At 42.7% G+C, this 25,294-nt stretch overlaps 1 protein-coding gene across 1 annotated transcript in view; it reads left to right on the forward strand.

The window, feature by feature from the left end:
* The first annotated feature begins 1,435 nt into the window (after positions 1-1,435).
* Positions 1,436-25,294, forward strand: part of TOP1 (DNA topoisomerase I) — a 98,025-nt gene continuing 74,166 nt past the window's right edge. Inside the window, exons 1-2 of the mRNA XM_033186422.1 lie at positions 1,436-1,735; positions 2,066-2,090. Coding sequence (XP_033042313.1) covers positions 1,703-1,735; positions 2,066-2,090 — 58 coding nt within the window. The 5' untranslated portion in view covers positions 1,436-1,702. The remainder of the gene's footprint in view (positions 1,736-2,065; positions 2,091-25,294) is intronic.

The raw sequence follows: 25,294 nt of genomic DNA on the forward strand, positions 1-25,294 counted from the left end.
GCAGCAATCCGTTAGGGTGTAGTGTTTTGGAGTGCAGTGTTTTTTGTGTTTTGTTTTGTTTTGTTTTTGTTTTCAGAATGCATCTCACTCTGTTGCCCAGGCTGGAGTGCAGTGCAGCCTCGACCTCCTCTGGCTCAGATGATCCTCCCACCTCAGCCTCCCGAGTAGCCAGGACTATAGGCACATGCCACCACGCCCTGCCAGTTTTTGTATTTTTTTGTAGAGTCGGGGTTTTGCCATGTTGCCCAGGCTGGTCTTGAACTCCTGGGTTCAAGTGATCTGCCAGCCTCAGCCTCCCAAAGTGCTAAGATTATAAGTGTGAGACACCACCCCCAGCCAGCGTATTGTATTAATCCAAGCAAGAGAACGCAGACTTCAAAGGCTTATGGGCGGCAGAGAGAAGTAGATGGAGTGAAGAGAAGCAATCAGCGGGACTGGTCGGAAATGAGGGAAAGGAAGGTGTCAGCATGGGGCTTTTTCTAGTTAAGTGGAGTTGAGTTCATCCCCAGAGAAGCTTAAGAGGCATCCAACTATAGAGGCAAGGTAGGTGGTTGTTGGTGCCTTGTCTTTAAGACAGTTTGCCTTTTGTAAAACAGGCGACTACAGAGCTATTGTTCAGAATTCAAAGCTGGGCACAGAATAGATGCTCTATAAAAGGTAGTTCTTTTCCCCATTTGCTCCGTCCTCCCAACACGCTAGGGATACAGCCGCGGATAGAGACAGGTTCAGTTCCCTTTGGTCTCTTGCATTCCCCCTCCCCTCAGCACAATTCCTGGGCTCATAGCGGATGCTCAGTATTTGTAGAATGAACCAAAGAAATCAGACCCTTGGTGACCCAGGGCTACATGTACTCGGCGGAAAACTGGGGCTAAACCGGACCCTTGGTTGGTTGAAAAATTAAAATAATTTTTAAAAAGTGAGCGTGAAATACTCCAGAAGTTGGAGGGCTTGGACAAAGGCTGGGGAGGGGACTCCTCCCACCAGGCAGCCTCAGGGCCGGCTTAGCAAGAAAGGAGGCGCCGGAGAGACATCTGGGGTCCCGGCCGCCAAGGTACTCGCCGCTCCAAATAGATGGGAACGCGGGACACCAGCTCGCCCAAGATCGCCTGGGTCCCGCCGCGGCCTTTAAAGGCCCACCACGTGGCTGCGCGGCCAGCCCTGGCCAGGAGGCGGTGCCCGGGTGGCGCCTGCGCACCGCCTAGCAGACCGGTCCGGGTTCCGAGAAAAGGCGTCGGGAGAGGAAGGGGAGGCTGCTTGGGGTGGGACGCCGTAGGAGGAGTCGGCTCCTTATGCAAATCACAGCGGCGCGCGCACGGTCTGGAGGCGGGGCTTGCGATGCAAAGCCGGGTCCGTCCGGCGAACCGCGAGGGGGCGGGCCGCAACCCTCGGCCTCTTTCCGCGAGCGCTGACGTCGTCGACGTGTTGTTTAAAAGCGACCGCGCAGGCGCAGTGAGCCCAAATGCGAACTTAGGCTGTTACACAACTGGTGGGGTCTGTTCTCGCCGCCCGCCCGGCAGTCAGGCAGCGTCGCCGCCGTGGTAGCAGCTTCAGCCGTTTCTGGAGTCTCGGGCCCACAGTCACCGCCGCTTACCTGCGCCTCCTCGAGGCTCCGGGGTCCCCGTCCGCCCGCACAGGCCGGTTCGCCGTCTGCGTCTCCCCCACGCCGCCTAGCCTGCCGCCAAGCTCGCCGCTCCGGGCCGACATGAGTGGGGACCACCTCCACAACGATTCCCAGGTACGGCCCGGCCTTTCCCCGACAGCCTCGGACCCTGGCCTGGCCGTCCCGCGACCCCCGGCGCAGGCCGCTACCCCAGCCCCGGCCCGGCCGCTTTGACAGGCCGGGGTCCCCGGCGAGGTGCCGCCCGCCGGAGTAGATCGGCTCGCTAGGCCGCGAGCAAGGGCCGTGAAGTTACAGTTCGAGGGGAGATGGTTGCCCTCCGTGGCCACCCCCGGGACCCCGTCCTCCCTGGGGGCGCCGGGTGGGCCAGGCCCCCAGCCGCGCGCGCTCGCCGCCAGAGGGGTTAAAGTGGCTGTTGTTTGATATTCTCTCCTTTTCTTTTTCCAGATCGAAGCGGATTTCCGATTGAATGGTGAGTGTGCCCCCTGCCCCGACTCCGGGGCCCCCCAGCCGCCGGCCGCCTCCCCCGCGCCCTGCCGGTGCCGGGCAGAGGACAGACATGGCGTCCCAGAGACTAAGTCCCGGCTCCTCGCTCACCGGCCCCATTGTTCCCATCGGGCCGCCTCTTGACCCCCTTTCCGGGGACCCCAGCTCCCCCAGATCCCGGCCCTCCCAAGAGGGGGCAACGGAGACCCCGTGTCGTCCGCCACCCGGCCTCGGGCGGTCTTTCCGGGCCGGGATTCCTCCCGGGAAAGTCGCCTTGTCGACGGTCGGGACTTAGTCTCTGCGCCATTTTCTTTTTCTCTCTCCTCTCCTTTCTGTGCCTGTGTCTCTTTCTCTCCCTCCCTCGGCTCCTTCCTTGAGCTGCCCAGAACGAGCTTTCTGCAGAGCAAAGCTGTATAAATCACATACTTCACCAGAGAGGGAAGGGTGGGGGACTGAATTATTATTTTTTAAACTTTATTTTGGGGGTTATACCCTTTCTGCTTCATGTTTGTTTCCTTTTTTGCTTCCAGAATGAAAGATTTCCTTAGGCAACTGTTAATTTTTTTTTTTTCGATAGGATGTTTATGATAGGAATTATGGCTCTAAAACCAAAGTCACTGTTTGTGGAGTTCTTTACATTTCCAGGTTGTTTTTCCCAAGTTACGTTCTTTGCAAAGGTAGCAGTACCTCATTAAAGAAAGTTTGCAAGTTCTCTGTGGGTCACCCACTGTAAATGTTGGATTTTTAAAAAATTAAACTGTTAGTGACTGGAACTTTTCATTGTGGCCGAGGTTCCCAATGTAGTGTTTTTTTGGAAACGCAGTTTAGTTTGTACTTGTTGGAAGGAAAGATTGTTGAGCATCTCTTGTGGACCTGGTGTGTTGGCCTTTTCGTTTGGGCTGTAGGGAGGAAAAAAGATTTTATTTATTGAAACAAAGAATGTCCAGCACCCACCCCTGCTTCCTGTTCATTCTTTTTCACGAGCCACTGTTTTTCAGGAATCAAGAACTAGCTTGTTTTTTCCAATTCTTTATATTTTTGAACCCTTTTCAGTCAAATCAAGGCATTTATTCTTTGTGTATTTCCACTTCAGTTACCCAGGGAAGATTCCTCCAATAAAAAGCTCATCCTTGCAGGCTTTCGAACAACCCTGTTGAAGGAGAAGGTACCTTCTGTAGTGTGCTGGGAATTCCCACTGATTTTGATGGTGCATAATCCTGCTCAATTGAGTTTGGGTTCCGGGAACCTCTCCAATGGGAGAAGCTGATGAGTAGGTTTTCTAGTGTTGTAATCAGCAGTCCATCATGTTAGCCTGCTCTACTGAGAGCAACCTTATGTTCAGAGTTTGAAGTGGGGCATCCAACAGGAGAGAATCTGGTTTAAAGTATGGCATTTCTTGAGCACCAGTTATGTGCCAACCACTGTGCTTAGTGTAGAGCTGATCCTGTAACCACAACACTCCCTTGCTCTCAATTCAGTCTATTGGGGGAGACATAATTAGTCAATTATAAGGTAACTACTGGGGCATATGTGTACCCAAAATGCTTTGAAGTATAGGGGACTTAATTTTGTCTGAAGATGGGGAAATTTCTCAGAGGAGGTGACTTCTGAGCTGGGGGTTGTGGAAGACTGGACGCAGAGAATTGTCAGGGGTTGGAGTGTTTCTTAAGTACATTTAACCAACCTATCACGATTTTAAAAGAGGGAGGAGGTGAGGCCTGCAGTTTAGAAAACCACAGTATAGACATGTTTCTTTGGGATACAGGGGCAAAGAAAGGATGTGCAGGTGAGGCTGTAAGAAGTCCTTTTGACCTCGCTAGAGGAAGGTGGGATCTTAATATAGAATGTGTTCTTTTGGCTGTCAGGCTGGGCTGAGTAGGTAATGTAAGTAATGAAACAAAGTTTAGCCCTTTCTTGTGAGAAAGTTAACTTACATGGTTCTTACCTAAGTCACGTGAATGATTGTGAGCTGGTTAGGTTATTGATCTTTACTGACATTTTTATAGAGGCTGAAGTAATCTGCCTATGTTGACTTTTAGAAGTGTTGGCTCACATTTAATAGCCATAATAGCTATTATTTATTGAATACTTACTGCCAGGCATGAATCTCAGCTCTTTCCATGGGTCATCTAATTAAATGTAATCCTTGGAAGGACCATCGTGAGTTAAGTACTGTTATTTCTGTTTTGTAGATGAGGGAACTGAGGCTTCAGTGTATTTACTAGCTTGCCCAAGGGCCGTGAGTTGACCATTCTAAATCCCGTGAGCTGAGCCACTATGCTAGAGTGATACTGTATGATACTAGCATGAAAAAATAAAAAGCCGCAAATCTCTGTTTTCTTACAGAGCTGAAAAAGGAGAGAGGGAAGGAAGGATTTGATAATTTGTCATTTGCTTTTTATCTAAACATGCTTCTTCAAAAGAAAAAGCGCTTTGACTGTCTCCCTGCCACCGTAAAGGTCTGACACTGGTGTAATTATTCTTTGTGAATATTGTCTGGAAGATGTGGTGTTAGTAACTATGCTTGCTGTCTCAAGTAATACATTGTTAACCAGTGATTGATTTATGTAACTATGAAAGACACTTTTAAAAAAGTAGAAATCAGTGTTTAATTATGCCCAGATATGTCATTATTGAACTTTGTATTAAGAGGATATTGCTTAAGCATGATTTTAAGAGGGCCTAACCCATCTTACAGATTAACTGTACAAGTTCATATATTAAAATCAAACATCTCTCATTTTGCCTGCCTTCATCCCCTAAGATATAAAAGATTCCCCTCCCGCCCCACCCCCCACACCTTTTGGAGCTCATTCTTCACAATATTTAAAATTGTAGCTGTTTGTATGTAATTTAGAACATTCTGGCCCATACTCAACTGCTGGGAAACTCTGTTATTTATATTTAAAACATTGACAGTGAGTTAGGAATTTGGAGCAGAAACCATATCTAGGTCTAAGTGAAAAGACTTCCTAAGTATTGGTAGAACAAACTGTAGGGGGGCTGAGTCATTATTACAGTACTGTACAGGCTGTGTAGCTATCTGTAGAATTGATAATGGTAATACCAGGTTAAAGTGTTAGCGATTCTTCTGGTGTTTCAGATGTCTTGAAGTTTTTGCCTGTCTGCAATGGAGATAGGGAGTTCTCCCCCAATTGACCCCCTTAGCGAATCTCAATACTTGACTCCATCAGTCTTTATTCTAAGAAATGATATATGGGATCATGGTTTGACATCTTGTGCTGATTGTGGTTGGCTTAATGGAATCAAATTGGATGAAGGTAATTAAATATGAATTGTTTCTGATGCTAATAGACAGTTGTACTTCTGTGCTATTGGTTATGGGTTGGGATAGGTGGTAGCATAGCTGATTGCGGTGGGGGGGATTTCAGGTAGCTGATGATGTGGCTTTCTGAAAATTGCCATTACATTTTTAAAACTGAAAAGTGATGGTACCACCAAATGAAATCTGCAGCATCCTCAATCGGGAAACACTTAAGCATTATGCTCCAAGGTGGTTGTCTTTCCTTAAGTCGCAACTGGACTCGTTCAGGCACCTTTTTAGAATTAGTGAGCCGCTAGGATTTTTATACTACACTTTGACATAAAACCAAGTTGCTTGTCAGCATGTATTTTTTAGTTTACCAGCATATCAGATCTCACAGACAAATTTTAGGCTCGGATTGGATGTTTCTGGTAAAAACAAGAAAATCCAGGCGTCACTAAAAGAATCATAAATATGTTGTGGCTTGAAAGGTGCAAACTAAATAATATAGCTAGCAGTAACAGTCACCAACTCCCACTTTTCTTTGGTTCAGTAGATAGAGTAAAATGGAAAATAGGAAACCAAGGTCAGTCCTCAAATCTCGTTTTAACGAATAGCAGCAAAAAAAAAAAAAAAAGGAATTGAGTCTTTTTCCCCTTGCTGTCAGCATAAAGATGAGGAATTGAGAGAGTTGGGAAGACATTCATTAGTTTGTTCAGATTATTAAATAACATGTCTTAAAGTTTATATTCCAAAATTGGGCTGTGAAGTTATTTTGTTTTGCTTGTTTTCAGTGCGTGTGTGGGGTGGGGAGGTGCAAAAAAAGTTTGCCTTTTAATATACAACTGTGTTGTATATTAATTATATAATAACAGTTGTCCCCTGCTGCTAGTGGTATGGAAAATGATTCTGTTGTGCTTTCTGAATGCATATCATTTTAGAAGATTTGAGATTATACCAAAACCGTGTTATTTCATGTTAGTTGGACATGAATGCATATTTACGTGACACATCATTATCAACTTTTGCCTTTTGCCATCTTTTTAGTGCAAAGTAAAACTGATACTCTTCAAATCCAAAGTTGTTTCCTCAGAAGTGTGTTTTGTGAGGGATTGCATCTTTCCCATGTGGAAACTGCGTCCAACTCCAGTAAACTGGGTTCACTTGGGAAAATGAATTCAAATGTAATTAGTTTGAATGAAGCTGTGGAAATGTTTGAAATGAGTATTTTGACGTTGGACCTGGAGGTTTAAAAAAAAAAAAAACTCTTGAAAGAATAGTAAAATATATTGGATGTGGAGGTGAGAGTCAGTTGAATTTTCTGTGTTGTGTGGTTTAGATTATCTGACTGTCCCTTAATTATTTTGAAACCATTAACTTTGGATAATAAGGGCATTTAGGCAAACAGTTGACACATGAATTTCTTAAGGTAAAGAGTTTAGAGACTTCCAAACTAGCCCTTAAGAGGCGAATGGGTATTGTGTTTAAAGGAAGCTTTCAGATTGTGTTTAAACTTTGAGTAGTAATATTTGGAACAGGTCTTTTCTCCCTATTTCCATGTCTCAGACATCTCAAGTTTGAGCAGCAGCTTTCTATTCCCATGGCTACAGACCAATAGCTGCAGTAGAAAATCTAAAATAGAGGCCAGGGTTGGAATAATTAGCATTTTGCCAATCCCCACCCTCCCTGCCACCTGCCTGTCTAGATGTGGGCAGCATGTGCTGTGTTGATAGCATAGGGCCTGGGAAGGGTGGACGAAGTTTGGGAGTTGCGGGGAAGCTTGTAGATGAATGTCTATTAGATATTAGTGGTATTTTGGTGGTATTATAAGAAATGGCTGATAGTTTGCTGAAATGATTTTATAGTAAATAGATATTGTTGAACATTTTCTGTGTGTATAAGAAAGATCCTAGATATTTTTCAAACTGGGAGAGAAGTGACATTACCGGTATCTCATGCATATCTCTGGAGTATGTAGATCATAATATCAACTTTGGCTATCTGTATCAAAGTTTGTATTAACTGTCTTTGTGTGTGTCATTTATGTCTCAACGTTTAGTGAAGAAAGAAATTCCAAGGGAGGTAGGCAACTTTTAATTAACTTCTTTCCTTTTTTTTTGAGCGGATTGGGGGGCAGACAGGGTTTCTGTTTGTTTCCCAGGCTGGAGTGCAGTAGTGTGATCTTGGCTTACTGCAACCTCTGCCTCCTGGGCTCAAGCAGTCCTCCCACCTCACCCTCCCAAGTAGCTGGAACTACAGGTGCACGCTACCATGCTGGGCTAAATTTTGCATTTTTTGTAGAGACGAGTTTTCTCACCATGTTGCCCAGGCTGGTCTTGAACGCCTGGGCCCAAGCAGCCTGCCTGCCTCAGCCTCTCAAAATGCTGGGATCGCAGGCTTCAGCCACTGTGCCCGACCCTTAGTTTCCTTTTGGTAGGTATTCGTTTTTCATTTGTTGTCTTAAGCTTCTAGTTTCACCCACTTATCTCTGCTAAATTTTTCTGAAATATGTAATAAATGTTTTAATTTACCATCTTTCGTTCTACCCTTCCCATCAGATTTGGGGTGGGGAGGCGTCTCTACCAGGCCATTAATTCCCCTCTGAGCCTTTGAAATTAACATTTTTGTTTCTGTGGATTCAAGGAACCTAAAGAACACAGTTCATTAGCATACCTAAGAAACACCTAGGTAAGCTCCAACAAAAGATGTTAAAGCAATCAGCATTTTTAGGGACTTTAGATCTCCAGTATTTGTTGTTGTAAATGATGATGCTGGGAAAAAAATTTCACAGATCCCTGGGTATTCTGACGTTTTCCTATATTTTAGGAACGAAACCGACCCAGCCAGCACACGGTCCCATTATTCTTTATATTGTTTTTCTTAGCACACCCTAGCAAAGATAGATGCCTAGGACTTTTCTTGGCTGTTGGAGTTTACAGAAAAAAAGTTCTTTGTTGAAGGTTAGTCCTCCACCAGAATAATACACCCTTTTGCCCCTTAGTAGAAGTCCAAATGTTAATCTTGCTATCATATATGTATGAATACCCAAATTTATAAAGCTTTGTGGGTATATTACTGATTGTGCAGGAGGAGACTAGTAGGTTTCAGAATCACTGTCATTTGTGGATCTCATTGGCTAAGACCCTTTACTTAACCTGACTCCAGTAAGGTAGCCCCTTTGTTTCCTTGTCGTTGACTATCTGAGCTCTTGCCAAGCAGCACAAGGAGAAGTGGGATGAAGGAAACTAATTTTGAAAACGTATTAGGCACCACATTTTTATGTGCATTAAATCTGAATTGAATGAAGATAGTATAGATTGCACAGGCTTATGGGGAGAACCAGAGACCAGGAAAGGAAATGTTTTTTTCTTTTTACCCTTTATGCCTTTTCATGTCCCCTTTTTGATGCTGCTTTAGTCCGGATTCTGGAAACTCCACTCAGGCTGTAATTGATAAGCTTCTAGTACAGGTGTCACAACCTGCCCTTGATTATCTGCTGGTAGAGATAGCTTGGACCCTTTGTGTGTGGAATGTTAGGTCTAGGGTGTAGCGGTGAAGAGTGGGGGTGTGAGGAGACAGCTGTGTTAAAATAGAAAATTGGTATAGGATTCAGAAAAATCTAGATAAGTCCCTATTTTTCCTATGAAATGTGGTCTGGCCACTGAACCTTGTTTTCTCATCCATAAGCAAGGATAATATTTATGTTTCACAAACTATTGAGAATTGGATAAGTATATGAAGGTGCTTCTCAATGAAGGTGCCTCATTCCTCATTGTAAAATGTAAACTTTGAACAGACAGCTTCTATTCTCAACTGGATCTTTATTTTGAATGTTAGGTTTGAAATAGTAATTGATGTTGGGGAGTCTTTCACTGGTATTCTGTGTTGGTTTTAAATCTTCTTGACATTTACACAGTGAATTGTACCATGTAACTAGTGTTGTTGAGTCTTTACCTAATTGAATCAGCATAGCCTACACTGATCTCTTCCAATTACAAAGCAGTTGCTATAAAGTAAAAAGTGTCTTCATATCTAGGTTTGGGCTAAGTAGGAGCCAATGTATATCTGGTTCCTACTTTTCTAAGAACGAGTTTACAGCAAAATGGTCATTGTCGAAAGAACTTCTAGCAGGACTGAAGATGGGCTCAGAAATGAAAGAAGTCTATTCATGTGACTAATTTCTCAACCATTTAATAGAATTATGGATTTTCTATTAAAAATAACCTGACCCTTTTCGATGCATTTAATAAAATGCCACGTTCATTATTTGTTAATTTTTTTTAAACTACAAAATTCAATATGTCTTGTGTCAGCATATTTTTTTCAAAGGCCACTATTTTACTTCTCCCCCAAAGCATTTTAAATTAAACAGAGAAGTCTCAAAGCACCTGAGAATTCAGTTTTTCATTTATTCAAATAGTTGCTTAAAGTGAGCAACTTGGTTTTCTTTGAAATAGTAATTCTTGGGAATAAGAATACCTTAAATAATATAATAAAGCTTATCTGTGAGAATTTAGTACCAAATGCCATGTTAACAGTTATGCGTGAGTATAGGCATTTGGGAGATTCCATGAACAAATTGGATAAATTCAGCAGAAAATTTCAGTAATGACTCATAAGTCTAGCTAATGCTGAATATTGAATTGCCTTGAATTTGTTATTTTGGAAGTGCTACTTAAAGGACATAAACGAAAGTCATTTAAGGATGTGTTCACTAGTGTTCATTAGATTTAAGCCAAATGGATCTTAGTAGAGATCTTATGCCATTCAGCAAAAGGATTATCACAGAAGCATCACAACAGGCGCAGAGTTAAATTCAATTAAAAGTAGGCAGGAGGACATGATTTTGTAGTGTAGAATTTATGGAACAGGGCCTAATTTTAAAGAGTCTTAAAAGATAAACAGCTTAGGAAAAATATAGTTCATAAAATATGAGAAAAAACCTGGGAAGATGGGTATTTGTTAATGCTCTGTAGCTCTATTGCCCTCAGTATACAAGGAATGTGCCCGCAATAGGGTTGGATTTAAGTCTTCAAAGCTTTGGTCTCTTTTTCTTTCATGTTCTTCTGATACAGAGGGCGAATAGTCTCCTGCCCCTCAACCCCACCTACGTCCCCACCACCCCATAACAGAGACTTAAAGGGAATTTAAATTTGAGTTCTTGAGCTTCTGCTCAATGGCTAGGTCTTTGAACAAGTTAATATCAGAGCCTTAGTTCTTCACCTGTAAAGTAGGTTTAATACTTACTTTACAACATTGAGGATTAAAGAGCATGTGAGGATTACTTTATGAAAGGTGAAGCTTAGAACAGAATTTTTAGTTCCTTGCCAATACCAAAAAAAAAAACCCCCAACACCTTTTTCAGAAATTGCTTTATTAGTCTCTTGTACAAAGGGAGCATCTTTAATTTCTTTAAATTTGGACATACGTCTATTGTGAAATTTTAACCAAGCTGGAGGGGTCACTAGAGAGCATTGAGTATGATACTATTGCTGTAAATCATAGAAAGGCCAGCTCGGGAGGGTGCTGACTTGCTTTGACTTTGTGGCAACTTCAGTTGCCCAGTCATAAGCACTTGCTGTGTACACACCACTTTGTTTGTTTCTCATACCTTAAATTGTGGATTAAAAATCTTTGGGGGCAGGGCTGGCGGCTCATGCCTGTAATCCCAGCGCTTTGGGAGGCCGAGGTGGGCAGATCACTTGAGTCCAGGAGTTTGAGATCAGCCTGGACAACATGGGAAAAACCCGTCTCAACAAAAAAAAAAATACAAAAATTAGCCAGGTGTATTGGTGCATGCCTGTAGTCCTGGCTACTTAGAAGGCTGAAGTGGAAGGATTGCTTGAGGCCTGGGAGGTAGAGGTTGCAGTGAACCGTGAGCATGCCACTGTATCTACCCCATCTTGGGCAACAGGGTGAGACCCTGTCTCAAAAAAACAATACTAATCATCATCATCTTTGGCAGTGATTAACTTTCCCCTTTCACACTTGGGATGGTGCAATATTTGGCAGTCTACTTAGGAAACTAAAATTTTCACGTTTAATTGTAAATGGAAAAGTTCAAGTTGCCGTATTCATTCGTAGAAACATTCAGAAAGTGAATATCTGTAACTAGACACAGATGAACAAGGCAAACCTACATGCCTATCAGGATGAACTTTGAAATTGGTAAGTTGTTAGGTATATACAGTCACTTCCTCTGTTGAGATTTTTCATTAGGCCTCAGCACAAAGGCTCCTGTCATACAACATGAATGGGGACTGGAGGTACTTTCTGGCAGTTAATATTTCACTATCAGTGCAAGAGAGCGACATCTCCATTTAGTCCTAATCGTGAGTTTTTTCCCCCCTTAAAGAAATTGGAGACCTAGGACCTTGGATTTCCAAAGATTTCCAAACTCTTATTCCTTAAAAATGTTACAAAAAAAAATTTTTTTTTTTAGTATACTTATATTCCCATTAAACCTTTTTGCCTGAAATAGGCAGAAAGATTTAAGTTCTATGTATTTTTTTCCTATTATCTTTTTGTATCAGACACCCATGTTGCATGATTTTTAGAAAAATAGTTTTTGGCTGGGCGCGGTGATGGCTCACGCCCGTGATCCCAGCATTTTGGGAGGCCGAGGTGGGTGGATCTCAAGGTCGGGAGATTGAGACCATCCTGGCTAACACAGTGAAACCCCGTCTCAACTAAAAATACAAAAAATTAGCCGGGCGTGGTGGCGGGCGCCTGTAGTCCCAGCAACTTGGGAGGTTGAGGCAGGAGAATGGCTTGAACCTGGGAGGCGGAGCTTGCAGTCAGCTGAGATTGTGCCACTGCACTCCAGCCTGTGCAACAGAGCGAGACTCGTCTCAAAAACAAACAAACAAAAAAATGGTTTTCACGTTTCCTGAGCAGGTAGGTTGTCAGAATGGCTGGAGATGTTCACATTCTTTTTTTTTTTTTTTTTTGAGGCGGAGTCTTGCTCTGTCGCCCGGACTGGAGTGCAGTGGCCAGATCTCAGCTCACTGCAAGCTCCGCCTCCCAGGTTTATGCCATTCTCCTGCCTCAGCCTCCCGAGTAGCTGGGACTACAGGCGCCCGCCACCTCACCCGGCTAGTTTTTGTGTTTTTAGTAGAGACGGGGTTTCACCGTGTTAGCCAGGATGGTCTCGATCTCCTGACCTCGTGATCCGCCCGTCTCGGCCTCCCAAAGTGCTGGGATTACAGGCTTGAGTCACCGCGCCCGTGAGAAATCATGTGACAATAGCTAATTCAAGTATTTGAAATAATTTAAATCCTTGAATTTAAAATCACCATCTTCACATATTTGAAGAACTAAAATCTTAGAGAATAAATTCTAATCCTGGGAAACTAATTTTATGAGACTATTTAAATATTATTGACCCTTCCTAATCCATGAAGTATCTTGATATGGGTAATACATAAAAGCTGTTAAAGCTCTTCAGAGAAAGGTACAGAGTACATAGTGGTGTTACTTACAGTGGTTTGAATACTAGAAAAGTGATCGGGACAAAATGTTAGACTTATTGTGTCTTAATCGTACTGTCAGTGCATTTTTGCAGGAATGGATGCAGTGTTAGTAGTTCTTACTACTGTAAGTAGTTCTTCCTGCATTTTTGCAGGAATGGATGCAGTGTTAGTAGTTCTTACTGTTTAATACCAGAAATGAAGAAACAAGAGCTTCTAAGGAATTGATTGTGGCTCAGTATCTATTTCTTAATTTTTAGTGTTTCCATTTAACCAGGAGAGGAAAGGAAAGGGAGGAGAAGGACACAAATTGGCTAATCTTTATAACTACTGGCTTGTTACACTTGATTTCCAGGCCAGGCACCCAACGCTGAGAAGTCGCTAAGAAGTACGTTTATTAGAAATTCGATTTTTTAAAAAAACTCATCTCTACTAAAAATACAAAAAATTAGCTGGGTGTGGTGGCGCATGCCTGTAGACCTAGCTACTCAGGAGGATGAAGCAGGAGAGTCACCTGAACCTGGGAGGCAGGGGTTGCACTGAGCCGAGATGGCGCCATTGCACTCCAGCCTGGGAGACAGAGCGAGGCATCGTCTCAAAAAAAAAAAAAAAAAAAGACCATGTTAGGTTCTGTTTAAGTAGTATTTCTTATACCCTGGAATGAATGAATGCCTCTTAGTCTTTAGAATTTGATAAGGTTTAGCTAGGTATACCCAATACGTCTCCGTTTTACTACATATTTTTAGGAAGGCACTAAGTATTGTGAACTCCTTGAGAGTTCTAAACATCTCAGAGCCTGTTTCAGTATTGATGGCATAGTCACACATACTCCATTTCCTTTCTAGGGAAGTCTGCCTGCAATTACCACCTAACCCCAAGCCAGAAGTGTAACCACTTTTCTCTGGCTTTCATTGAGCTTTTGTTATCCTCTTTGAATATTTCATTCTGTAGTAGTCTGTATTTATGTGTTTTCCTTATTAAGAAGTGGCCAGCACTTTGGGAGGCCAAAGTGGGTGGATTGCTTTAGCCTGGGAGTTCTAAAGCAGCCTGGACAACATGGTGGGACCCCGTCTCTACAAAAGTGCAAAAATTAGCCAAGCACGATGGTGTGCGCCTACAGCCCCAGCTACTTGGGAGGATGAGGAAGGAGGATCAGTTGAGCCCAGGAGGTCGAGGCTGCAGTGAACTGTGTTTGCCCCACTGTGCCCCATAACAAGACCCTGTCTCAAAAAAAAAAGTAAGGGCACTGTTTCTTTCTGTATGGTCAATACAGATGCTTTCAACAAACGTTTCAGTTGTGAAGTGCAAACTCCTTTCTCCCGTAGCTTGCCAGCTGGTTGAAGATCAAGTGAGAAGCTTTGAGAGCTTAACAGTAAGTTTTCATTGTTGTTCTCTTTTTTTTTTTTTTTTTTTTTTGAGACGGAATCTCGCTTTGTCGCCCAGGCTGGAGTGCAGTGGCACGATCTCGGCTCACTGCAAGCTCCGCCTCCCGGGCTCATGCCATTCTCCTGCCTCAGCCTCCAAGTAGCTGGGACTACAGGCGCGCACCATCACGCCTGGCTAATTTTTTGTATATTTAGTAGAGATGGGGGTTTCACCATGTTAGCCAGGATGGTCTCGATCTCCTGACCTCGTGATCCGCCTGCCTCGGTCTCCCAAAGTGCTGGGATTACAGGCGTGAGCCTGCCTGGCTCATTGTTGTTCTCAAGCTAATGTGCCTAAAAGTCACCTGGGGATGGTTGGTGAAAATACGTGTTCCTACTCGTACACCTTGTAGTGGAGGGTACTGAAAATCTGCATTTTTAATATATCTTCAACAATCCCAAATGATTCTGACTAATGCGGGTGACCCATAACCTCCTTTGGGGAAGTTGATCTATCTCTCTGAACCTTACTATCTTATTTGGCTAAGGATGTGTATTTTGCTTCATTCAATTACAGTACTCCATTGGTTAAAGTATAACGCTTATAGGATGATGATGATGTTTATTATTAGTTGGAGACAGAGTCTCGCGTTGTCGCCCAGGCTGGGGTGCAGTGGCACAATCTGGGCTTGCTGCAACCTCTGCCTTCTGGGTTCAAGTGATTCTCCTACCTCATCCTCCTGAGTACCTGGGATTACAGGCACACACCACCACACTCGGCTAATTTTTGTATTTTTAGTGGAGACAGAGTTTTGCCATGTTGGCCAGGCTGGTCCCAAACTTCTGGCCTCAAGTGATCCGACTGCCTCGGCCTCTCAAAGTGCTTGGATTACAGGAGTGAGCCACCGCACCCAGCCAAGCTTACAGGATATTTTTAAAGGACCCGAACAGTGTTTTTTAATATATGTTTATAAAAGCTTGATACTTTGCTCTAAGTTAAATAGTTTCTACCTTTCAGTGAGCACTTACCAAATAGCAGATATAGTTAACTGCCTTTGCAGCTGTTTTACTGTGTGTCAGAATCCTAATCCTTTCTACCACTTCAGTATTTAACAAACCATTTAATTCTGATGTTACTTTTTCGGATTGGGTGACAAGCAGAGCACAAAGAGCAAGGTTTGTTTCATACTAATACTAGGATGGTTAAATCAGGACTTTAGAAAGTAAGTAGGGTACAGCATAGTTTAGTGGAATACTAAAAATCCAATCTAAGGAGCTCACTACCTTTAGATTAAATTAGTTGGGGACTTCAGCTCCTGATGGTACTGATTGAAATGGAAGCATTTGAATAGAGCAGTATAGTTGACCCTTGAACAACACGAGGGTTAGGGGCGCTAACTCCTGTGCAGTCAGAACTTCGAGTTATAACTTTTGACTCCTCAAAAACTTAATAGCCTACTGTTGACCAGAAGCCTTACTGATAACAGAAACAGTGAATTAACACATATTTTGTATATGTTTTATATACTATAATCTCACAGTAAAGTAAGCTAGAGAAAAGGAAATATTAAGAAAATCATAAGGAAAATATGTTTACTCTTTATTAAGTGAAAGTGGATCATCATAAAAGCCTTCATCCTCATTGTCTTGTTGAGTAGGCTGAGGGGGAAGAGGACAGTTTGGCCTTGCTGTCTCAGGGATAGCAGAGGAGAAAGAAAACCTTCATGTAAGTGGACTCAAGCGTTTCAAACCCATATTGTTCAGGTGTCACCTGTGGTTCTCAGTGTGTGGTTTCCTGGTCAGCAGCACTGCATTGTTTGAAAACTTGGACATTCAGATTCTTGGGCCTCACCCACACCTGCGGACTCTTAAACTCTGGGAGTAGAGGCTTAGCCATTCAGGTTTTACTGAGTGTCTACCAGGTGATCAGACGTGCACTGAAGTTTCAGAACCAATAGAATAGAGCAAGATACTAGTTTTGTAGTAAATCAACCTGTTAAGCAGTATTCCTTCTTCTTTCACAAGGAATCATGGATGGGGTTATTACTTGTGTGTGCTTATAGTTGTGAAGTTGGAGTAATTCATAATTGGGGGAGGATCTTCTGGAGTATAAAAAAATTTAAGGAGCAGTTATATGAGTAACACCAGAAAGGCTTCTTGTATTTCTGAAGAATATATACCACCTCAGTAGGAGAGGTGTGTTCAGTCTTACTCTTTCTACAGCTAGTGGCCCAGAGAATGGCCTGTGCATTTCAAGCCCCCTCAGTGAGAATTGTCTAGACAAAGAAGGTACCTTGGTTGAATTAGTAACAGGATACATGAAACAATGTATCAGCACACTTAAAATCTTTATGGCGAGATAGGTGTGGACTTAGTGTGTTTGGAGGCCCCGGACCATTGGAAACAAAGGCAGTTTAGGCTGAGCTGTGGATCCCCATGTAGGCCAGAGGTTTGTAGTCACTCTCACTCTTCCCAGGCATTAAGGGTTCCTTAATGGAAGCAAAGGAGGACAAGCCTACAGGAATGGGCCTGCCCTAATTGAGCTGGCCTGAGAAGATACATTTTCAGGTTAGACAAGTCCTTTTTCCCTTTTAAGTTCTACCTCTTCAGAAAGGAGATGCATTTGTAGTGCAGGGATGTCCTTGTGAAAATGTGACTTGCTATAGAGCAGCATATGAAATGCTAGTGCCCGGCCGGGCACGGTGGCTCACACTTGTAATCCCAGCACTTTGGGAGGCCAAGGCAGGCGGATCACCTGAGGTCGGGAGTTCGAGACCAGCCTGACCAACATGGAGACACCCCATCTCAACTAAAAATACAAAATTAACCGGATGTGGTGGCGCATCCCTGTAATCCCAGCTACTCAAGAGGCTGAGGCAGGAGAATCGCTTGAACCCGGGAGGCGGAGGTTGCGGTGAGCCGAGATCATGCCTTTGCACTCCAGCAGGGCAACGAGCAAAACTCCATCTCAAAAAAAAAAAAAAAGAAAAAAAGAAACGCGATTGCCCATCTTAAGGGTCTTGTACTAGTTAATTACTTAACTAGTAATTAGTAAAAAAATTACTACTTAAGTTATGGAGATAAGTAAAAAAATTCCAGCATTGTCTTCTATTAAGAGAACAAAGGTAGTTGGTAAAAATGGAATTTGTTTGCCCTGCTCCTGAAGCTTAAAATAATTGCTCTTTCTCAGTTTTGTCTTAACACTTTGGCAGACTAATAACTTCAGTTGAAATGTTTTCTGGGCAGGTGCGCATTGAGGGCCTGGTTCTGTGCAGAAGCGGGCTACTTTGAGACAGCCAGCTTAGCCAGGCCTGGGAAGCACACAGAATAGTGCAGTGCCATGTAGGGAAAAGGTCCTTGACTGGGCTCCAACAGGTACAGTGGAGAGTGCTAGGAAGCAAAGTATTGTCCTGGATCATTTCATCCAATAGAACTTTTTGTCATAATAGAAATGTCCTATATTTGTGCTGTCTAGTATGGTAGCTGTTAGCCATATGAGGTTTTTGTGTGTGTGTGTGTGTATGTGTATGTGTACGTGTGTGCGTGAGAGACAAGAGTCTTGCTCTGTCACTCAGGCAGGAGTGCAGTGGCGCGATCTCAGCTTATTGCACCCTCTACCTCCCAGGCTCAAGTGATTCGACCCTCACCTCCCGATAGCTGGAATTACAGGCGTGGGCCACCGCACTCAGCCAATTTTTTTGTGTTTAGTAGAGACGGGATTTTGCCATGTTGACCAAGTTTGTGTCAACTCCTGGCCTCTAGTGATCCACCTGCCTCACCCTCCCAAAGTGCTGGGATTATAAGCTTGAGCCACTGCATCTGGCCCATATGAGGCTTTTGAGCCCCCTTGAAATGTGGCAAGTGAGACCAGATAACTTATTTTATTTTACTTAAATATAAACTAGCCACATGTGGCTAGTGGCTACCATATTGGACAGCACAGCTGTAGATAAAATTTAGATAAGACCCAAGAGATTGTGGTTTAGATTCTACTTGGAATATGAGTGATTGGGGCTCTTGGAATTTAAAAATCCAAAGACACATGTGAATTTGATGTGTTATGAGTTTGAATAACAACCTTCCTTCAGTGTGTCTACATTGTTTTATCCTGACTGACATGCTAAGAGGGCTTACAACTGGTAAGTAATGTTGTGTTTACCAAAGCAGTTGGAAGCTCAGGCAGTTTTGTTTGTCCGTTTTATTTGACCCCTTAGAGCTAAACAGGTGAAAATTTCAGGTCCTTTGGATGAAGTAAGTTCTCATTTTATCTCAGCAACCCTATGAGGTAGGTTATGTCTATTGTGTAGTTGACAAAACAGATGAACTTACGTTTATATACACCTTTATGGATTAGTAGCTTTTAAAATGGTTGATTTTATCCCACAACTTCATTTGAAATTGTAAGTTTCTAGCATGTTGCCTATAACAAGGTAATTTATTTCTGTTTGTTAAATTGTTATCAGTAATAAGTCAATAGCCTACTATAAGCGGTAGAGAAGCAAAGATTGTAGACTACCAAATAGCACCCAAGAGGCTAACTCATGCAAGGTGTTGCTTATAGTAAAAGCAGATCAGAACTCAGCTTCTGTATTCTATCTGGGATTATCTTCTCACTTGCATGCTCATGACCAGTGTAGGCTGCATCTTATAAGTAATCTGGCTCACAATTAGCTAGACATATGTTATTAGTCTGATGGAACAAAATGGGATTGTAGCTTTGACCACTGTGAGGACCACTGTCATATAAGGTCTTAGATACCAACTTGAAAAATTGCTTAAGGACTGGGAATAGATCCAGATTCCTCCAGGTTTAGCTTCAAGTTGTGATCAGTTTTGGGGGGATGCAAGGAGGAAATGAATAGGAATGAAATAAGTAGCTGATATTTGAACATTTTTATTTATTTTTATTTATTTATTTTTTTGAGATGGAATCTCGCTCTGTCACCCAGGCTGGAGTGCAGTGGCGCAATCTCGGCTCACTGCAAGCTCCGCCTCCCGGGTTCACCCCATTCTCCTGCCTCAGCCTCCCGAGTAGCTGGAACTACAGGCGCCCGCCACCATGCCTGGCTAAGTTTTTGTATTTTTAGTAGAGATGGGGTTTCACCGTGTTAGCCAGGATGGTCTCGATCTCCTGACCTTGTGATCCTCCCGCCTCGGTGTCCCAAAGTGCTGGGATTACAGGCGTGAGCCACTGCGCCCAGCCTGAACATTTTTAATGCCCTAGGCAGTGCCTTAAGAATTCTAAGCTTTCATTTATCAATCCTGAGGTAGTTACCATTACTATTTCCAGTAATGTTAACTGGGCCAGTTTACTTTTGAAGAAATTAAAGCTCACGGTTTAAAGTAACTAGCTCAAGGCTATATAATTATAACTAAGCCACAGAGCAGGGGGGCTAATCTAGGCCTACCTCATGCCACAGTCTGAGTTCCTAATTGTGACACAAAACAAGGTAAAGGGGGGCCTGGGGTGACTTAGTTGCCTCCTGAGAATTCTGGGCTGTGGTGGAATTACCCATTAGACTGGGGGCTCTCATCTCTTCACTTAACGATGTGTCCTTAACAGACTAAATGCAGGCTTTGCTGCACTTTAATGTAATTCTTTCCCTATTAAAGGAAGCTTGCTTGCCTTTGCAGCAAAGCCCCCTGGATAGTTTATTTTTTTTTTTTTTAGCAGTTCAGCTTGTGCTTGGACCCAGTTATTCCAGAAATCAGTAAAACCTATTTGAGTATTCAAGAAAAAGGATCTTTTTGTTAAATAAGGATTAACTAGAAACCTTATTTTATAAGGATCCCTGAAGTCTGCTTATTTACTAAGGAATTTCATCAGAGGTGGTTAGCATTTTGTGAACAAGTATGATGTTGTTCCCACTTCAAGGGGGTAAGTAACAAATTTAACCAGCTTGTTGCTTAAGAAGCAGAATTAGCAGTGGGCCACTCATTGGCCTCGCTTCAGAGTTATCATGTGACTTACTTAGTTTTGCAGAGTGGAGGTAGATTTTAACCACTTTCAAGTCAAGTTGGTTGGCCATTCATGGACTGTGTGCAGGGCGAGAAGAGAGATAAGAACAAGTTAGCAGAAAGCTGAGGTGTGTTAGACAGGAGTAGGTAAATCAGGGAGGATATTCTTCATTTAGACCCCGAGCTTGAGTAAGATACCTTTCTACAGGAGACATTGCAGATACTTTCTAGTTAATGCTAACTCAGTGTTCTGCAGACTACACCTGCTTTTGTGTGGCCCATGAACTAAGAATGGTTTTTGTATTTTTAAATTAAGGCATGTGCCACATAACAAGATTTCTGTCAACAATAGACCACTTATATAATGATGGTCCCATAAGATAGAAGATGATATATTTACTGCCCCTTTTCTATGTCATAGATACGTTCAGATACACAAATACTTAACACTGTGTTACAGTTTCCTACAGTACTGTAATGTGCTGTACAGGTTTGTAGCCTAGGAGCCACAGGCTATACCATACAGCCTAGGTGGTAGTAGGCTATACCATCTAGGTTTGTGTAAGCACACTATGATGTTTGCATGACAAAATCGCCTAATGACACATTTCTCAGAATGTAGTTGGAGGAAAAAAAAATTGAGAGTATTACTTCACGACATAGGAAAATCATGTGAAATACAAATTCCAGTGTCCATAAATACAGTTTACTAGAATGTGGCCATGCTCATTCATTTACATGTAATCTGTGGCTGTTTTTGTGCTACCGTGGCAGAATCGAATACTTGCAGTGGAACTTGAATGGGTTACGAGGCCTAAACTATTTAGTACCTGGCCCTTCACAGAAAAAGTTTGCTGACCTGATTGAGTGTGCTTGTGTGTATCACAGGAAGCGCGCCAGGACTCTTGGTACGTAACCTCTAGCTCCCGAAGTCATCTGAGCCCCACTGGCAGGACTCAGTTACCTGTCTCTCAGCATGACTCCACTCACTAGTGTCAAGACAACAAAGAGAACGTCTATTTTAAAGAGCTTGACTAACCCCCTCCTTATTGTCTAAGTTAGAGTAGCTGTGCCATCCCTTAAGTAGCTTTTCCTCCTTCCTCTCAAATAGGGGTTGGAAGAATAGCAGGTGAAAACAACCTCTTTCTTCCTCAGTTGTAGAGACTCAATAGTCTAGGCTATAAATTAAAAAAAAAAAAAAAAAATTCCCCAGAGGCTGACTCAGCACATGCCTGCCTTTTAAAGGAACAGAGAGACCTAATTGAAATAGAAACTGAAAATGAAATCAGTAGCACATCAGTTTTTGTAGGTGGCTCATATTTGGTATTAATGTTGCTCAGAAGATTCAGGAATAAGAAATAACAATGCAGGGTTTCTTCAAAATATGGTTCTGGACAGTGGATTATAGTTACCTGGAGAGCTTTTGTTAAAATATCTGAGAATGAGTCCAAGTACCAGGGCTCATACACAGGAATATTTGAGAACCACTGCCCTCAAGCATTTAAAATTTTCCTTTTACCTAAACCCACATGGGCCAAGACAATTTTAAAAATTCATAGAATTCTTGTGACCAGACATGTAAGGGGTCAATAGAGGTCATTTTACAGATCAGAAAACAGACCCAAAGCGGAGAAATAAGTTATCTAAAACCCCACCAGGACATTGCATTAAAGGTGTTGCTCTAAGCATGTCTTCTTGCTGTTAGAAAGTGAAATTGACTTGTAAATCTGTCATTTAGTTTTCGGCATAATAATAAAACAATGAACAGTCTGTTCTGGCTCTAATTGCACCCAGAATCTCCAGATCAGAAGACCTTCTTGTAGATCAAGTAACATACTTCTCTGAAAGACAGTTTGGCCGTCCTATCATTGAAGTCTGAATTATCTTTTTGATTTTTAAATATAATTAATTGGTCCCTGGAAATGAGAACCAGAGGAAGACAAGAAGATGAACATGAATTTAAGGAGCATAATGGAAGGAGTGGGATGGGAGGGAAGATTGTAAAATAAGACAGGAAGGGGTTGTGGAGAGACAGATTAAAGTAATTGTGGTGTTGTAAAGCCATTAAAGAAATTTAAATGCGGAAGTGGACTGGAAGAGAAAACATTCTCTGACCATTTAACCCTTTTTTGTGTGTGTCAGTTTGAGGCCTAAAGTAGACTAATAGGCTCCTTCTTGTGTGTCTTTTCCATAGCAAAGCCTTTAAGGGTAATAGCTGACCACTAATCTCACACAGCTGCTGATGTTTAAGAACCTAATTCTTGAAGTGTTTCTTCTGAACACATGGGCACTTTGGAAACTGTAGTGACAGGTTTTAGAAATTTGAAGTTGTGTTGCAGAGTTGATAACAAAATTGGGTCTTTGAGCAACTCTGAGTCTTTTAATACAATGCACTTCTAAGTTTCCGATGGTATTTCCCCAAGTTTTGAATAATGAAGAGAAAAACCACACTTTGCAAAATAATTGGCAACTTTGATTTAATTCAGTTTGACCCTATCTTGAACTTGGTCTTCGTAACTTCTTTTGAGGGTCTTTTCCAACTGTAACATTAGAGGCTGATTCTGGAACTTCATGGAGGCAAGTCCAGTGAAACTTGGGCAGTTAGGGGGACCCTTTTCCCTCCTCCCTTTTCAAAGTTAGTCAACAGCTGCTACTGTTGGGATGGGGTCAGGTGGGTGTTATGCTTATTATGAAACTTGATGAGGGCAGGGACTCGGTTTTGTGGCTGAGTTGTATTTCAGCGCTGAACTGGCACTCAGTAAATACTTGAACAAATGAATATTGTGAACCCCAACTTCCTTAAGGACAGAAGAACTATTTATACTTCTGTCTGCCATCTTCTCAGTGGAGATTTTTTGTTTGTTTGTTTTGTTAGCTTTCAATACCAGGTCCCTAACGGGGGAACCCCGTAGTTTCAAGATGAACAAGTCCATGACAAAAATTCTTGTTTATATGCAGTACACATTTAGGGAGAGTAAATGATCATTTGGACTTTAAAAATTGGAAATGTTACTAGTCTCTTCTCTCATTCTTTAGTTTTTTTTGTTGTTGTTGTTTTGTGTTGAGGCGGAGTTTCACTCTTGTTGCTTAGGCTGGAGTGCAATGGTGCGATCTTGGCTCATTGCAGCCTCCGCCTCCAGGTTTAAGTGATTCTCCTGCCTCAGCCTCCCAAGTAGCTGGGATTACAGGTGTGCATCACCATGTCCAGCTAATTTTTGTATTTTTAGTAGAGATGGGGTTTCACCATGTTGGTCAGGCTGGTCTTGAACTCCTGACCCCAGGTGATCCACCTGCCTTGGCCTCCCAAAGTGCTGGGATTACACGCATGAGCCACTGCTCAGTACCCCCATTCTTCAGTTTTTTGTTTTTCTTTTGAGATGGAGTCTCGCTCTGTCTCCCGGGCTGGAGTGCAGTGGCTGGATCTCAGCTCACTGCAAGCTCCGCCTCCCGGGTTCACACCATTCTCCTGCCTCAGCCTCCCGGGTAGCTGGGACTACAGGCGCCCGCCATCTCGCCCGGCTAGTTTTTTGTATTTTTTAGTAGAGACGGGGTTTCACCGTGTTAGCCAGGATGGTCTCGATCTCCTGACCTCGTGATCCGCCCGTCTCGGCCTCCTAAAGTGCTGGGATTACAGGCTTGAGCCACCGCGCCTGGCCCATTCTTCAGTTTCTTAAGGGTTTCTTTAGAACTGAAATCCTCTCAGCAGTTTTCTTTCTTTTTAAATTCCAGAGCTCTTTGGGCCTTTAGCCAGAAACCGTCTCTGTCCTGCTTACTTTGAAAGGCTATTAACTATGCCCTGGAATTTTGGAAATATTCTCCTTGAGAATTGCTGTAAAGTAGTGATAAGGACTCTTCTGTAGGCTACATATTGAAACCAGCCACCATTAAGATGGATCACAGACAGGGTGTCCTGGATTGAAACTGGACCGACATTGGTATAGTCTGAATTTGAGGAGTAAAGAAATATGCCCTTCCCTCTCCCCTGACAGTTGGGGGATACTTGTTTTTACTCCTTAACCATTCCCTTTTTAATGATGACAAGTTTTCAGGCTTTTTCACTGCCTTTAGTTTTGCAGTAAGTTCCTGGGAGATTGACACACCCTTGATATTTACCGCACTCCCGGATGCCAGTCTTTTATCACTCAAGACCAGCCTGTTATCTGTCCTAGACAGAAGCAGTCTTCTTTTAAAAGTATTAGAACATACTGGGTATAGAGTGTTAAAGAGAATGTTGATTTTGTTAAAACTGCTTTTGGGGATGTGATATGGGTTTGAAAGTCAGGAAGTAGAAGATGTAAGGGTTTATCCCAGTATGTAAGTTTTAATAATGAGGTGATATTTTCTTTAAATAATTTATTCACCCATTATGTTCACTCAAATGGTTCTAGTGTTCACTTTCCTTATGCACTAGCTGTATATATGTATGTCAGAGAAGAGCAGAGATTATCTTTGTCAGAAGTTGTATTGTGTCTTTTTGCAGAAAGTATTGATTGTGTAACTGTGCCCCACCTCCATCCCCCCACACACTTGATTTGATGATTATCTTTGAAGGAGGAGCCCATCATATTATACAGCTGCCCTAAGTCTCAAATCTATCATCAAAAGACAGTGTAAAGGGGACTGGCTCAAAACATGGCAAAGAGTCTCCTTTATATCAGAAAGCTTTCTGCCTTTGCTTATAAGGCAGCAGAGGACTCTTCTTTCCTGCCCTAATCTGATTACCCTAAAAGCTTTAAGATCATGGAATAGTTGATAAAACAATCAGTATTCTGTGCTGATGACTTATCCTTTTCTCCCTTAAGAAGAAGTAAATGTTTTTGCTTGGATTGAGTTTAGAGACTCCAGGTAGAATAAGATAGGCAACACTGTTAGTCACCTACTGACCACAGCTAAACAGGCAAATGTGCTTCTGCATGGGGAATGCTATGGCATTAACAGTGCCTTCCTTAAAACCTGTAAGTTCTTTAGGCTTCCGGGTACAGGGTTGTTAGAGTAGACCAAAGTTTACTTCCTTTTTCATATGTGCTTTTCTTTCCTGCATCTCAGTATAGGAGAGAAAATCAGACAGCATTTCTGTCTGCTGTCTGACCCAGTTGTTGGCTGGGTGGGCATTGTGAATGGGTATGGTTGCTGC

This window comes from Trachypithecus francoisi, unplaced genomic scaffold (genome assembly GCF_009764315.1).
Source record: "Trachypithecus francoisi isolate TF-2019V2 unplaced genomic scaffold, Tfra_2.0 Lachesis_group21, whole genome shotgun sequence".
In the NCBI taxonomy this organism is placed as follows: Eukaryota; Metazoa; Chordata; class Mammalia; order Primates; family Cercopithecidae; genus Trachypithecus; species Trachypithecus francoisi.